The sequence below is a fragment of the Branchiostoma lanceolatum genome, chromosome 1 (genome assembly GCF_035083965.1).
Source record: "Branchiostoma lanceolatum isolate klBraLanc5 chromosome 1, klBraLanc5.hap2, whole genome shotgun sequence".
Lineage (NCBI taxonomy): Eukaryota > Metazoa > Chordata > Leptocardii > Amphioxiformes > Branchiostomatidae > Branchiostoma > Branchiostoma lanceolatum.
Window position 1 is genome coordinate 30,560,571 of NC_089722.1, and position 16,376 is coordinate 30,576,946.

The window sequence follows — 16,376 nt, forward strand, 5'->3', positions numbered from 1 at the left end:
TTACAATAACGCATGGCATATCAAGTAAGGATGATTTATCAATGCAGGAAGAAGACGAGAAAAAAATGGAAGAAAAACGTGTTCAAAACAATAGTCATATGTGTCAGAGTTAGTTAATTGAACAGCCAGACAAATTTAATCACATTTAATTGTCATGTATCGCTTTTGAAATAAAGGCTGAGTTTACACATGCATTTTTGAGTCAACTTTTGAGTCGATTCAGGGCTATGGAAGGAGAACCCTAGGCTCAAACACAGTCCCGAGTCGACTCCGAAAACTTGTGTCTAAATCTCTTGCGTTAAACAGCCTCATTACCCTACACATTGGGTACCTGCCTGTGGCACTGGCTGCAAATACACCCGATATTATTATTATTATTATTATTATTATTATTAGAAATTTGAATTTCCCGCCACTCTGGCCTGATGACGTCAAGAAGTTACGCCCTGCAACCTTTGACCTTACCGTAATTTCGTGGTTTGACAGACGGAACATCACCATTTCCTGTAATCATACGTGTTTTAGCTACGAAAAAGAGGAACTTTGTTCCCCACAGCGCTGTTCTGTATTCTGCTATATGCCTCCAGGAAATCTGGTGCTGTTCGTATCGGAGGTTTTCGGAGTTTTGAAGCCTTTCGGGCGGCTGAAGTCAGGTGTGTTAGCTTCAAGCATTAGCAACGTAGTGTGTGTGTTGCCAACAGTGGTGGGAGGGGGGCATGTATATGTGCCGGGGGAATAGATATAACTAACAGTTGTAGTACAGTGTGCTATATGTATCTGTTCTGATTGCGCAAACTTTCTTGAGCTATTATCGTGTCTCAATGTACTTTTAAGTACGTATTAAAAGACGTATCTATATGCTTGCTGTAAAGTAAGAATACAAATTGTTCTATGATATGGTGGTAGGTTTGTATGCTGCTTTATATTACAATTGCAAATTCAGTCTAAACACTGCTATGAGTTTCACTGCTTAACCCTACCCTTAACCCTAATCCTAACCCTAACCGTCAAACACTAATAATTGAAGTTTAGCTACGAACGGTAATTGTAGAATTAGTCCAAGTGTACAGGTGACAGCAAATTGCTTTACAACAATACAGTAAAATACAGTAGTAAAGTTAGGTCTCTTTTTCCCCCTACATGAAGCAATTAGTGTTTTGTATTTAGTTATCTATCATTTGATCTCGATGGACTTATTAAACTAAGTTCTATTCCTTCGGTCAGATATGGGTGCAGGGCTCGAAATAGTGGGTGCATGCACACCCAAAATTCTTTCTGTGCACCTAATTATTTGGGTTGGGTGCACCAGTGTACCTATTTCCAAAAACGAATTTCGAGCCCTGGGGTGCTATATTAGCAGCTGAATTTGCAAGTAATTTAATTCGATGTTTTAAACTCTAGATCTAGTCCAAATTTTATTTGATATACACCTCAACCTGTCCAAGCATGCAAAAAACAAACTTGAAAGCAATTTTTGGTGTTCAGTATGGGCAAAGTGATAAGTCTTATCTGATCAACATATCTTATTCTATAAACACAGAGATACATGTAAACAATAGGTAGAAACAAGTGGTTTACAATAGCAAGAAACCAATCATCATAATTCATATCAAATTCTCCAATGGTACAAATTCCCTTTCCAAAGGGGGTTAATATGTGATAGAACCATAGATAGAAACAATATACAGCAGATTAAATGAGCAAGCTACAACTTGTTGAATTCACATTTCAGCGGGAGTGTAAGCTTATGATACTGGAGTGTTTTGGAGACCTTTTTCAAAATGTCAGAGTGCATTTTCATGCATGTAATCTATAGCCTAAGGGCTTGTTATTGTCCATATATCACTGTCGTCCCTTTGACAGAAAGTGAAAGGGGAATGTGGTACTAGCTATAGTAGGGATCTTTTCTATCCTTCCTATCTTTTGTCCCATTTTTAGCTGGACTATAATCTCCAAAATGTTCGCAGCTTTTTTTGTTGTTTCTGGTAAACCGCCTTTACACATAACACCAGTTTTGTACAATAGGTACAAGCTGTGTAAGACTGGACTGTAAGGTTTGATTCACTCACACCGGGATGGATCTCTACGTACTCTGTTAAGTATGGTGGGTTCTTTAACATGCTCGTGGTGTTGGTCCCCTCAAAGATGGGACCTCCATTGTTATCTCCAATCCGAGAGGACGTCCCTAGCCAGAGTTAGGTACTACTCATCTTGAGTTGCATCAGTGGGGAATTAGGTGTAAAGTACCTTTCCCAAGTACACTGTAGCATTGTGGCCAGACAGTGCTAGAGATTTGAACAGTTAAACCCAGAACCTTTAGATTCGATATCCCTAACCACAAGACCCACCTTGCCACCTAATAGATTTTATTGGGTCATCTTAGCAATCGCAGGATTGCCACCTTCGAATTCTGTGGTTTGACCTGATTCTAATCTATTTTACACAAGACGTTCCAATCTTGTCTGTCAAGGTCACACAATGCCATAAGTTTTGTCTGTCATTCGCTGGGTAGAACCTGTACCCAATACTACTGGGTAACATATTTGGACTGTGAGCTGTCTCCCTGCTATTATCTTGTCGCCAGGTGTAAGCAGGTTATGCAAATATGAACACCTGAAGGCAAGAGGTACACATTTAAGGCTTGAGGTCAGGGAAACAATTTAATTTTATGTTGATCATTTTTTTAAAGATCTAGAGGTTAAAGGTTGGTATGTGCTTTGGTGTGTTGTTGAATAGATTTGTCCTTATTATCTCCATGAAAAATGGAGATATTGTTTTGGGTGTGTCTGTGTGTGTGTTTGTCTGTTTGTCTGTTTGTGTTTCCGCACTACTGTAGGCAGCATAACTCAGGAACCTCTCGATGGATTACGATGATATTTGGTATGTGGGCAGGTGTTGTGAAGCCGAAGTTAAAGGTCGATTTTGGGCCCCCTGGTATGTGACCTTGGTACTGCAGCAGAACTTCAATTTTTGTATCTTTTGACCTGGACGTGCTGTGGTCTTGATTTTTTGGCGGCAGATAGCTTGTGGTGTAATGAAGACGTGGTGTGGGTTTGGGCCCCCTAGCAGCTTGCTCTGGAACTGCAGGGGCGTTATCGTGAAAATACCCTAAGGAGAATAACTGAACAAAGGAACGATGGATTTCCATGATATTTAGTATACAGGTAGCTTAGACAGAGATGTACACAATGAAGTTCAAATTATGTTAATTAGGACTTAATTTGCATAGCTAATGAGGAAAATCTATATTTGCAGTGTTTTCCATTATCAGACTCAAATACATGTAACGTATGTAGTTTATGGAAAGTGGATCATCAGCAGATACCAATTATGCAAATAAATTCCTTATTTGCATAATTAATGCAAAATACCATATCTCATCTAATTGGAAAATTATAGGACTGTCAATATGATACATAGTATGCAGGTAGCTTAGACAGAGATATACATAAAGCAGTGCAAGTTATGCTAATTGTGACTTAATTTGCATAATAGCTAATGAGGGAAATCCATATTTGCAGTGTTTTCCATTATCAGCCTCAAATACATGTAACATATGTAGTTTATGGAAAGTGGAGCATCAACAGATACCAATTATACAAATGAATTCCTAATTTGCATAATTAATGCAAAAACACCACTATGAATCTAATTGGAAAATTATAGGAGTCAATATTGCAACATGTGTAGGTTAGATAAAGGTGTTTATAACCAAGCATATGTTATGCAAATGTGTAAGTCATTTGCATGAATAGAATTGTTCATGGAGATATGAGGCCGTGGAACTCTTGTTGCTGTTGTGAAATAAAAGAAATAGGTTCTGACTTTAAGTGCTTGATGTTGAGAATACAAGACAAGTGCTTTGTGTTGTGAATGGTAAGAATTCTTCAGCACATAGACAATAGTATGAACGTTACACCTACAACTGGTCTTTCAACATTCTCCAACCCAGGAGACTCAATTTGTATATTTGAATGTTATGTGACTGTGACAATTGTGAGTGTACTGTCAAGCCCATATCATTCAAGTGGCAACAAGAAGTGATCTGTCATAATTCTCAATGACACCTACTGCCATTATTTGTATATGGTTAGTACTCCTTTAATATGGGCATTACATGTATTTTGATAGTGGTAGGTGAATGATTAATGTAATTGGTACTTGTGCAAAGTGCCACTTGTTTTCCACGTCATAAAGCTAACTTGAAAACCTGATCCCTGATTGTGAATCAGACCGTGCCTTGTAAACAATTTACTCAATAGTATACTGTTATTACTCTCAGAAGTGGCTGTTTGATACCTAAGCATGTACATTAGTGAGATTAAATGTAATGTTAGACCTGTCGACCATCTTATTTGATAGCTGACAGTGACAGTTTGGGTAAATTGTTTTCTATTTCTATGTGAATTATGTAGTTCTAAACATGAACAATGGTAAGTAAAAAGTATTTCTGGGGCAAGGCTACAAGGTTTTACGCAAATAAACCGTTTAATATTCATTCATCAATTTCAGTCTTCTAACAACCTCCACCTAACAGCCTTGGTGGCATCGTGTGGCGCAATCGGTAAGGTGTTTCGCCCAGAACCGAAATTCCGGGTTCCAAACCACTGCTATGCTATGCACTGCTACATGTGTATGTTGTGTCCTTGGGAATGCACTTTACACGACTTTCCTCACTCCACCCTGGTGTGAATGGGTACCTGACTTTGGTTGGGGAAGGTCGTATTGAGGTCACTTGCTGGCGCCGAATGGCAGCCGCCCAGACCATTGCGACAGTTCCACAAAGTGCAAGTGCAGAGGAAATATGTATCTGTTGTGTATCATGTGATTGTAAACCCTGCAGCAATTCAGCACTGGCTGCCAGCCATTGCATGGGTAATTTCGGACCAATAAACCATATAATATAACCTCTATTTTATATCATTGCAGGTTTTTGGTGTATGGGCCAGGGTTGCAGCTCTGCCTCTCCAAGTGTTACATATTGTCGTGCCATGTCGTCCGATCACTGTGCGAAGTTTGTCCACACGAAGACGCGGTCCTCGCCTTACCCACGGTCCGACCAGAACCGACAGCTGTTCACAGACGACCTCGTGAAATGGGACTCAGATTTCCCGGAGTACAGACCAGAGGAGTACACAGCGCCGTCGGTCGCCAAGGGACCGGTATGGGCCGACCCACCGGCAGAGTGAGACAATTTGTTGTTTGTTAATTTATTTGTTTGTTTGTTTGTACAGTCAAACCTGGTCGGGCAACCACCTGGCGCAGACAACCACCTCCAGTCACAAGCCACATAAAAACATTATCTCTTCCGTTCTTACATAGCTAAACCCACCCTGTCCTCAACAACCACCTGTTCTCAGCAACCATTATTCCTCAGTCCATCGAGTGGTTGTTGAATCCAGGTTTGACTTTATTGCATACCTGGTAAACCGCCTCATGGCATAACACACCAGGTTTGTACTGATATCTGTATATCCAGACTGATATATTTGATCCACTCGCATCGGGATGCACCCCTTCTCTTTTTGATCAGTGCTACACCTCGAGCATGTGAAAGAACCCACCGCTTAAGAGTAGGGGTCCTTAGCTTCCCGGTGTGAGTGGTTCAAACCTTACACTGTTAAGTTACAGTCTAATGGATATACTGTGTTAATGGAGCCCTCAGCCTACTGAGGTTTAGGATATAGTAATGACAAAGAAAGAAGAGGAAAACTGTTTGGTCTTATGAAGATCATTCATGATAAGCTGCATTCTAATGATGTTTGACAGACTGAAGGTCAGATTTCTATCTCTGCATTATTCATTGTGACATGTTTTTACTCTTGATGTGCCTCTTCGCCCCAGTAAGCTGTGCTCGGTCAAGTGGAATCAAGTGGATGGGAAAGTGAACAGGACTAGCTTCACAGCTCAGTACCAGATAGTCAACAGTTTACCAAGGTAAGAACAAGAGTTCGAAGATCTCACACCTCAGTGAAATAATTCTGGTATGTCTTGTTCATCAATTATGTAAAGAAGATTTGATTAACATTTCATTGATTTCTCTATTCATATAGGGAAAATGCATGCAGGCAACAAGCCTGTTTTTCAGGTGTCCATGATATGAAAATCTAAAAACATTACTAGCACTAATTTCATAATTATCAACATAATAACCAACAATAACATGTGTTCAATGATCGCTTCCTGTTGCTCATTTTGTGTGTGTGTGTGTGTATGTGTGTGTGTGTGTGTGTGTGTGTGTGTGTGTGTGTGTGTGTGTGTGTTGCACTTTTGCAGCGAGAACTCTATCTCAAATGTGGGTAAGTTTGTATCCCCCCTTGTCCCGGTTCATCACTGGCCGTTGACCACTGGTATTCTATTGCCCATATAAGGAACCCTATAGGCCGTACAGGACTGACGGGAAGGGGACTGCTTGGGAAGTGGGGACCAAACCATGCAGCTGACCCCATTGTCACAAGGTCAGCACTATAATTTGTATAATAATTACTATCATATCTGTTATAACTTATAAACATTGTAACATTGTCATGTGTTGGACATATGATGCACTGTCTTCATTGAAAGAAGTTTGTTGAATTCCACATAGGAATACTGTACAAATCCTATTGCAGTTGGTATTAACTTTTAGCAGATGGGGGCAAAGGGAGTAGTTCACGGCATCTAATTTTAATGGTGGGAACAAACATCACTGTCTCAAACGTTAGGGATTCACTATTTGGGATGATCAAATTTTAGCAGTTGACTAGTGACTGTGAAAGTTGCTAAAATTAAGTAACCGTTAACAAATCAAGAATTACAGTATGTAAGAATGTGTAGTAGGTGCCTCTGGTCATACATACATACTGGCTATAAAATTTCAGTCTTGCTGAGGAAATTGTCATTAAACTTCTGTATGACAAGCAGATACATGTATGTTATGAAGTATCAATTAGAAAATATGCCTAACGCTTCACGACTAGATGATAATGATATCCAAGGAAAATTCTACAAAATGTGATATTTTTGCTATGATATGTATGTGCCCTCACCAAGTTTATAAGACAATTTCAATACAATACTCACTCAGAAGTGTGCAAATGTAACTATTGTACTGTAAATACAGAAATGTTCGCTTGGTTTTTTGTTCGTGGTTTTCAGGGTAAACTCTTTGCTGCAAACTTAAAACCATCACGGACATTTTTTGCCCTTCTACCCCCCTTGTCTACTATTGTCTCAAACGTGAAGTTAAGACCACCATGAACACTCCATTTTGTCCTACCTCGAAATTAAAACCACATGAACTTAGATGCATTTATAGTCTTGTGATTTGCACTGAAGATTTGAACTAGATTAGACATCTTAGTTTATCTCTCCATTCCCAGGTGGAAAGTGTCATCTTCAGGACAGGTAGAGAAACACCCAGCCTCAGGCGACCCCGTCTTACAGTTTGTGGCCATCAAGAGAGGGGACACAGGGGAGTGGGCCATACCTGGGGTGAGTTTTACTTTAGAATCTCTATTTTGTTAAATTTATACCATGTATCGACAGCTAACTAAGCTATGGGAGAGAGTGAGTGAAAGTGAGTGTTCTGTTGTTATATTGTTGTCTGTTTTTACGCAGAAAGAATAGCTAACAGAAATTTCAAGCTAATTGTGGATCCAAATAAAGTAAAATTCAAAAGTCAGAGCTCTAAACTCATGCTTTATAAGCCATGTTGGTGCCAAATGATTTAGATAGCAATATAGGTGATCTGTTGGTGCCATGCTGGTTGATTGAACCTGCAAGAGGCAGGCTTTTAGAGTTGCATGCTATGACTGCATGAAGCTATGAATGAATCAGAAGCTATCATGAAGCTATGAATGAATGAAGGTATGAATGAATGAAGGTATGAATGAATGAAGGTATGAATCAAGATTTGAATGAATGAAGCTATGAATGGTTGAAGCTATGAATGAATGAAAGTGTGAATGCATGAAGCTATGCTTTACATCCCCTTCCAATACAACTATATGCAACTCTTTTCCAATCGTGTCCAGGCCTGGGTACAAACCCAGGCCACCGGCTCCTCGTAATTTGAACCAGATGGGAAGATTATACACACAGGGCATCTCCTCAAAGTTTCTGTGCAATGAATTATTCATATTTTAATCTGCTTTAGAGCTGAAATTTGAACGCTGTTTTGACGGTTTGTTTCCATCGCAGGGGATGGTCGACGCGGGCGAGACCGTTTCGCTGACGTTGAAGCGGGAGTTTGGCGAGGAAACGATGAACTCGCTACTCGCTTCCCCCGAGGAGAAAAAGGAAATAGAGAACAACTTAGCCAAGCTGTTCAGCCATGGGCAAGAGGTAAGATTTCAAACACTTACTGAGAAAGACATACATGTAATACTCGTAAAACAATACATAAGATAACGTTGATAAACCTTACATGTATCTCTGCCTCTATGATTTAATGTCTACTTATTTTTCTGTAGCAGGCTTTTATCTAGCAAGAAATCAAGGTGTCCTGGGGACGCCATACCCTAAACAACAAAGAAAATAGATGCCCTACTTTTGTAGTGCAGTCCCTTTGTAATCTACCCAATAATCCTTCATAAGGTCCTATATATCCTACGTCTGTGTTGAACATAAACATCGACACATTGTCACTAGTATCTGCTTGCTTCTGGATTGTATTATCATTACTGTGCCTTCCTAAATCTTTATCTATTGCAGCGTGAGAAATACCTGATTGCGCAGTTGTAGGTGGGGCAACCTGAAATTCCGATGGGCAACCTAGCTTTCTACCCAGGTTTTACACTGGCCAACCTGGCTCAAAACAGTACTGTAAATGCATTTAAGTTCACATGGTTTTTATTTTGCGGTAGGGAGAAAATGGAGTGTTTGCCGTAGTTTTATGTTCGCGTTTGAAACAATAGTGCACTACAGTCATAGGTGGGCAAAAAGTTCACCGCGAAAACTGTGAACATAAAACCACTGCAAACATTTCTGCATTTACAGTATTTTGCACACCGTGTTGTAACCTGTACCTGGTTGGATCTGTATTCACCATGTTTTTCCTACATTTCACACAGGTGTACAGAGGCTACGTTGACGATCCCCGCAACACAGACAACGCCTGGATGGAGACCATAGCCGTAAACTTCCACGACGAAGAGGGAAACAGTGTGGCGCGGTTCAACCTCCAAGCCGGCGACGACGCAAACGCCGTGGCGTGGATGGACGTTGGCAGCGAGCTACGACTTTTCGCCAGCCACAAACACTTTCTTAAGAAGGTGGCAGGCCTTAGGAAAGCACACTGGTAACAGTGCTTATGTTATGGTACATGTAGGTGTTAGGTGCACTTGTCTTTTTATGTAGGATTCAGAACTAAGTAATTGGTTTAGGTATATCAAAGAAAAACTCATCTCCAAAAAGTGCTTGGCTGCGCTTATGCTTGTGCATTACAACATACCATAAACTTACAGTATCTAATTTTGTACTGGTGTTGTATTAGTACTATAACAGGTATATTATGTTATGAAAAATGTTTTATGACACATTTCGAGGTATGAAGTTTTAAGCTTTGACAGGTCACTTTGATGTGATGTTTAGAGCAGTTAAGAATACATGTATAATAGTATACTTTCAGGTACGTGCAAACGTAGTCTCTTATTGATAACATCCCTTTTCCACGAGAGGCTGTGACCATTAAGTAACAGCTGAGTGACTTGATAAAGGAATTTCATACACAAAGAACAATTTTTATTTAAAGAATAACATTTTGTGTGTTTCGTTGTCTTTTGTATCATACTTTTGCATGATCCATCTTTTTGCAATTATAGAATCAAGGGTCACACAAATGCAATTTTGATCACTTATTGTAAGTCACTCAGTGATCGCCATGTAGTGGAAAGGGGGGGGGCTAACCAGGCTTTTAGCTAGGCATGAACGCATGATACTTAAATAACAAGGAAATTGGAACACCCTCTTTTTCAGCTGGACGTACATAAGACCCCCTGTTTCCCTGGTAATTACAAACACATATGATGTGACTGTGTTACAGTGTCACTGATGCTTTTTTTTTTTTTTTTTTTTTATAGATCAGTCTTTTTATTGTTTATAACCAACATAAATTTTACAAAAAGAAAATCATGGCAAACATACAGAAAATAATGGCACATGTGTGACAACAAAACTGAAACTTAAAATACAGGAACAAAAGAGTATGATCATAAAATGCCGAGAGAACCCCTATCATTGTACAGGAAAATAACGGAAATTAACTAGATAGAACAATATGTAGTTTCCCCCACTTCCCAATGTGTTTCTGAATCTTATTTTTGCGTTGGGCAATAATGAATTCTAATTTTTGAAAGTAGGAAACAAATGAAATAAAACCAGATAAATCAACATGTATTTTACGATATCTAAATATATAACATTTACCTAATAGAATAATAAGATTTGACAGAACAGGGCATCGGTCGCTTAGATCACCAAGGACAGTATTGAAAGCATTCATATGTAAATTTATCTTTGTCAAGTTAAAAAACCAACCCTCCACTTCAGCCCAGCTTTTTTTTAGTCCTACCTGACTCTGGGACAGCATGAAAACTGATTGACATGCAAAGCTACCATGTAATTGTTAATCCATAGAGCCCATTGGGAGACAGAGAGGGAACCAGCAGTTTTTAGTGCTTAAAATGGTCTGCTAAAAGTATGACAAGACTAGAACACACCTAACCCCCCATGTTTTTTGACCCCTTGTGTATAAATCCTACCTAAAAGCCTGGGGCTAACCTAAGTTTTAGCACTTTTGTGGTAGAGTAAGAAAACACATACTTCTTTATTTCATAAAAGGAGAAACTTCAGTTAAACAGAGTAACCAGATAAATATTTTCTGAAAGATATAAGATGTCCAGAATAGCATGGAAAGGTGTCTTCCCAGATATTGACTTCAGTGGAAGATACAAAAAATGTACATTTAACAAAAACATGTTTTATAACGGTTTTAATAATTATCAATTATCCACCACATTTTGTAAACATTTTTCAATACTTTGATTTGTATCCTATGTCTCATTAAGTTAAAGAATGTCCGTTGTCATTTTTCCACACTGTCTTCCTTGCCTATATATAGTAAGTTTACTATTAACTGGCAATGACAGAAAAATTCTTAACGCATGTTGCTGCCCAAATTTATCTGAAGGATAGAATTTACAGCTTGCCAATAGGGGTTCGTTCATATTGCTTATACCAAGTTGTGCAAATACAAACATTCAGGGCTTAATGCTTGGAAATGTGAATGCATAAGAATATAAACTTAACACAAATAGTGAGGAACCTTCATTTTGGTCAATTTTATTTCCGTTGTTATCTTCTCAATTGTATTGTAGTATACAGTATCACTGGAAAGCTTAGTTTTGGACGTTTACAATAATATTAGGTTTGTTATGATTATACATTCATGTGTTGAAAAAGGGTAACAAATCAGCTCTCCATTTACACATAATTCTATATCATTGATAAAGTAATAACGGAGATATTAAGGATCAAATTTAGGTTTCTGAAAATTTGTGTGTTGGGTATATTACGAATGAAGGTTGAAATTAAAATCTCAATAGGGATAAAGGATGTGTACATGTAGGTAGCATGCTGGCATCGTGTGGGGCAATCGGTAGGGTGTTTCGCCCAGAACCGAGAGGTCCCGGGTTCGAAACCACTGGTATGTTGTGCCCTTGGGATGGTGTGAATGGGTACCTGACTTTGGTTGGGGAAGGTCGTATTGAGGTCACCTGCTGGCGCCCAGACCCTTGCGACAGTTCCACAAATCAAAAGTGCAAGTGTGGAGCAAATATGTATCTTGTGTATTATGTGATTGTAAACCCTGCAGCAATTCAGCACTGGCTGCCATTGCATAGGTAATTTCGGACCAATAAACCATTATTATTATTATTATGTTTGGCTGTAACAGCAAGCACAATTATGATAAATCATGTCTTTATTGTGGCAATACAATAACTATGGACTCTGTTAGCATCTACAGAGTATACAAGTTTTTGTCTGACCACTTCTTGATATATTTTCTAAAGGAAAGTTACACATTTCGAGATGAAATATTCTATGTAGACTCTAACTATTTGCTAAGTATTCCAGTTTGTTTAACAATTTAACCTTTAGCACACTTAAGTAGTCATTTGGCTACCAATTGTCTATTGGTTGTAGGGTTAGGCAGCAGGGAGAAGGTTAAGCAGATGTAATTATGGATACAAGTTATGAAAAACAGCAAAATGTACATTGCAGGCCTTGGTTATGTTTGAGTACAATTTTACATCCATTCCAAGTACAAGTATTTCTGGCAGATATGAAGCATTTGCCTCTAAGGCCACACCAATTTAATTTCTTGGTTAACAGATCTTTTTTTTTTAATTTTAGCAAAAAAAAAAAAAATGAAAACAGAAGGCTGGGGTGAAAACTTGCACCTGACCCTGTTCACACCCTGAAACTGTGTGCACCAAAGTACAGACTTTCCTCTGAGATTCTGTTTTCATGTTGATTTTGGAAGTAAGCATTTTTTCAAAAAATCTGTTAACCAAGAAATCAAATTGGTGTGGCCTAATGACATTCAATCATCTTTGGAGTTGTCAGAACATATAAAAAAAGGAGCCATTTATATAGGAATATGATAGACAATATCATTTTCTAGGTATGGGCATGATTTTTGTCGGTAATACTAGTACGCTATTCTGACCACTGTTAATACTTTTGTATATGAGGAGCTTTGTTACCACAAAAAGCCATTATAGTTTGTAATTTTTGTGTTGATTGTGGTATCACAATATTTGGATTACTGAGTATTACATTAAAAGAAACGGAATAGATCTACTTGTATTTGAACTTCTTGTAGATGTGGTTTAAGAGATACAACAAACCATTGCGAAAATACTTTTTGTTTTCTCCAAAATTGTTCAGAATCCACTTGCAATGTTCATATGTATTACATTTTGTATATACAGTGAAGCCCCATTTCGATAACCCCCTTCACTGATATGTATGATAACCCCCTCCCATTCACTGATATGTACCAGTATATATTGCAACAGAAACTATTGTGTGACGTCAATGGCAATATTATAAGAGTTATAATTATACTTATATACGTGATAATTATGACACTATGATCAAAATCACTATTCAGTGATTAAGTGTGAAGCATCATATATGTTTTTAAATTTGTCAAGCTGTTGTCATTCAAATTTTCTTTGTGTAAGTGAACTTATGGTATATCCTGTTACAGCATTGGGTGCAAATGTTAAGATTTTTTCAACATTTGATGGAAATTTTGTGGTCCGCCTTGTCTAAATCTAGTAAATGTGTTGAAACTTGATATATCGTGTATAATGATACTCTGCTGTAGTTACCTACATCAATATCGATTCATAATAAACTGGATCCATATCTTTTGAAACCAAATGTTTTGTTGGAAATTAATTGAATCCTTATGCAAGATTTTAGATGATATGTACATTTATATAACTGTTTATGGTAACAATCGTTCAATTTAGCAACTCATGCAGTCTACAGGTGTTATGCTGGTGATGTTCTTCTTCTTCTTTAGGTTGGGTACCAAACATCAACTTGTTGATGAATCTTCTACACTTGACGGGGAGTGCTATAGCTAGAGCTGAGAGTAGTTTCATTGTTTAGATTCATCTCGCCCCCCCTATTAAAGGAAATGGTAGAGTCCATATGGGGAGGCTTGAAAAACCTGTTGTTCCTGTGACGTTGGACGGGGAGGTGTCAAAACAACGCGTCTAGCTGGGTAGTGGGTAAGGTCAGTAGATCTAAGCCTCTTCGGACAGACCTGGCCATCTGACTCACGAAGGTACGTCATAGTCGCATTTTCCTTGACATTTCGGACTCCTTGGCGATGAGAGAACTTAATCTGCGATAACATCATCCATAGTCACGCCCCTCTTAGTATCTGAGGGTACTGACTCATCGTTGTTACTCCTGTCAATCAATTATAAATGTAATTTGTCGATTTTTTACGTCTGATGAGCTTCAGTTTTAGTCAATGTTTCTGACAGACGAAAGTTGTAATGCTGTGTTTAAATGGCTCGTTCGCGATGGCGCGAAAAGTCGCTGTATAAAGTGTGTGAGGACATGGCACGAATTTAGCGTGCAGACAATGTCCTTCGCTGTTTAGGCATTCCGGTGTATTCGTACGGCCCTCGGGCGAAACTACTCCACACTTAAGTCTGTAAAAATACACTAACCCCAAATGGCAGCTTCTCAGAAGATGGACCACCTGTTAACATTCTGTGAGAGAGAACTTCAAGAATGATAAATCGTTTGTGACTTAGTCATCCAAATTTGGACAGCATTCATTTTCGCGTCTTGTATAGTGTGACTTGAGTAGTAGACAGACGACATTTTGGGCGAGGGTGCGGTTTTTATTCCGGTCAATACGCTTTAAGCTAGCACAATAGCAGAAGCAACGCGTAGGTATGTGCGTTATTATAATCTCCAAGCAGATATATTAGTGGCAATGACTATCCAAAGGGCAAAAGCAGCATTCTTGGCCATCGAGATCTGCAAGGACCCAAACTGCAGCTGGGAGGAGCATTACTTTTCAAAATGGTGTAAAAAATGCTGCTTTTTCCCTTTGGATACTACCGTCGCCACTGATAAATCTGCTTGGAGATTACGTTATTAACAAAGTGCTCTCATGTACCTTCCGAGTGAAATATAATACGTAATGTTTTAAAATCCCGATTGATCATGATGTAGAATAGACTGTGTGAGTACAATGTATTAGGTCGCTGACTTACATCGACGCCTAAACAACTGAAGCAGATGTAATAGAGTTAATTACCGTAGTTTGATACAGATAATCACACAGCAGACTACAAGCAAACAAAAGAAAATAAAGAGTGACCCTTTTCACTTTTTTCCCAATAGTTTGTGTTTATCACGTTCACAATCCGTTGAATACATGTCGAAGCCACTGTGTAATGTACTATGTGCCCTGTTCTATATATATATGCGGAATAATAGACCTATACTGTATTTTTGACAAATAAAATATAGATCGTCAGAAATACAGCAAATCTTCCATGTATCAAGTTTATATTTGTCACTACTTCCATCCAAGATAACGTTGGAAGGAAAACAAAAATGGCCACCATGTTTGTTATGTAACTGTTGATAATTATATACATTATCACCTTGTGTCTTCGGTTTGTCATCCGATAAATGGAGATATTTTTCCCTGGTCACAGATGTCATTCAGTTAATCTAACCGTGTAATGTTCTATGTGCCCTGTACTATGTACGAAATAGTAGATCCTATACTGTATTTTTGACAAACAAAATCTTGATTGTCAGAAATACTTTAAATCTTCCATGTATCAAGTTTATATTTGTCACTACTTCCATCCCAGATAAAGTTGGAAGGAATTAAACAAAATGGCCACCATGTTTGTTATGTAAATGTTGATAATTATATACATTATCACCTTGTGTCATCGGTTTGTCATCCGATGAATGGAGATTTTTTTTCAATGGTCACAGATGTCGTTGAGTTAATCCAACCCTTAGGCATTCCTACATCTTGGAACTCATGATTCAAGTTCAAATCTTGGCCTAAGATGGCCGTCGGTGTTCTGACTCTGATTCGAACCCTCCCCAGTGTGACGTAACATCCTTTCAGCGGACACACAGAGCTGAAGGACGTCCGTCCAGTTTTAAAGAGAGATCCTTAATATTGAATGTACAGTCAGACATTTACTAGTGACCATCTAACCATCAATACAACTTTTCAGACATTTTTTCCACATAGTATAGTGTCCACCTGTCTTCTGTGACCAATTGACCATTGGACCGCACATATTGGTATTTCTCAAATCAACAAGTTCCTCTTATAGCCCGATCAACACGTAAATCAACGAAAAAATTTGGTAATAGTCATCTCTGTCTTACGTATAATGTGAAATCTATTGTCTTGAGAGTTGTAACTGTTGTTTACCATCCGGGAAGGGTATCCTTGTTGGAGCTGCACCGTTTTCTTTCAGAAGGGACATAAGATGGGGGCTCCGTGTTCGAGGAGGTGCCTCGCGCACGTTACAACACTGTGACAACTACTCTCCAAGCCGAGCATGGGTTTCGGCTGGTTTTTGACGTGTTTTTAGGCGTTTTTGTCGGGCTTTCTACTTTGTAATCTTTTTTTTTTGTATAGCCAACCCCCCAAAAAAAGATGACAAAGTAGAAAGCCCGACAAAAACGCCTAAAAACACGTCAAAAACCAGCCGAAACCCCTCCTCTGCTTTGAGAGTAGTGACAACAGCCTCATTACTCATATGGGTACCTACTGGCTGTAATAACACAAGTTGACTATAACCACTGTCTTTTTA

General features: G+C 38.7%; 2 protein-coding genes across 4 annotated transcripts in view; both read left to right on the plus strand.

Annotated features, from left to right (window-relative positions):
• The first annotated feature begins 465 nt into the window (after nucleotides 1–465).
• Nucleotides 466–10,040, plus strand: LOC136448255 (ADP-ribose pyrophosphatase, mitochondrial-like). The gene is made up of 7 exons (XM_066447584.1): nucleotides 466–653; nucleotides 4,930–5,185; nucleotides 5,845–5,937; nucleotides 6,372–6,458; nucleotides 7,362–7,473; nucleotides 8,182–8,325; nucleotides 9,054–10,040. Exons 1-7 carry the CDS (start codon nucleotides 578–580, stop codon nucleotides 9,282–9,284), a joined length of 999 nt encoding a protein of 332 aa, XP_066303681.1. The 5' UTR covers nucleotides 466–577; the 3' UTR covers nucleotides 9,285–10,040.
• A 3,677-nt stretch (nucleotides 10,041–13,717) lies between these two features.
• LOC136448243 (allene oxide synthase-lipoxygenase protein-like) overlaps nucleotides 13,718–16,376 on the plus strand; it is a 28,202-nt gene continuing 25,543 nt past the window's right edge. For all 3 annotated transcript variants that reach the window (XM_066447550.1, XM_066447559.1, XM_066447570.1), the window contains exon 1: nucleotides 13,718–13,846. The gene's annotated coding sequence lies outside the window, so the exon portion shown is untranslated. The remainder of the gene's footprint in view (nucleotides 13,847–16,376) is intronic.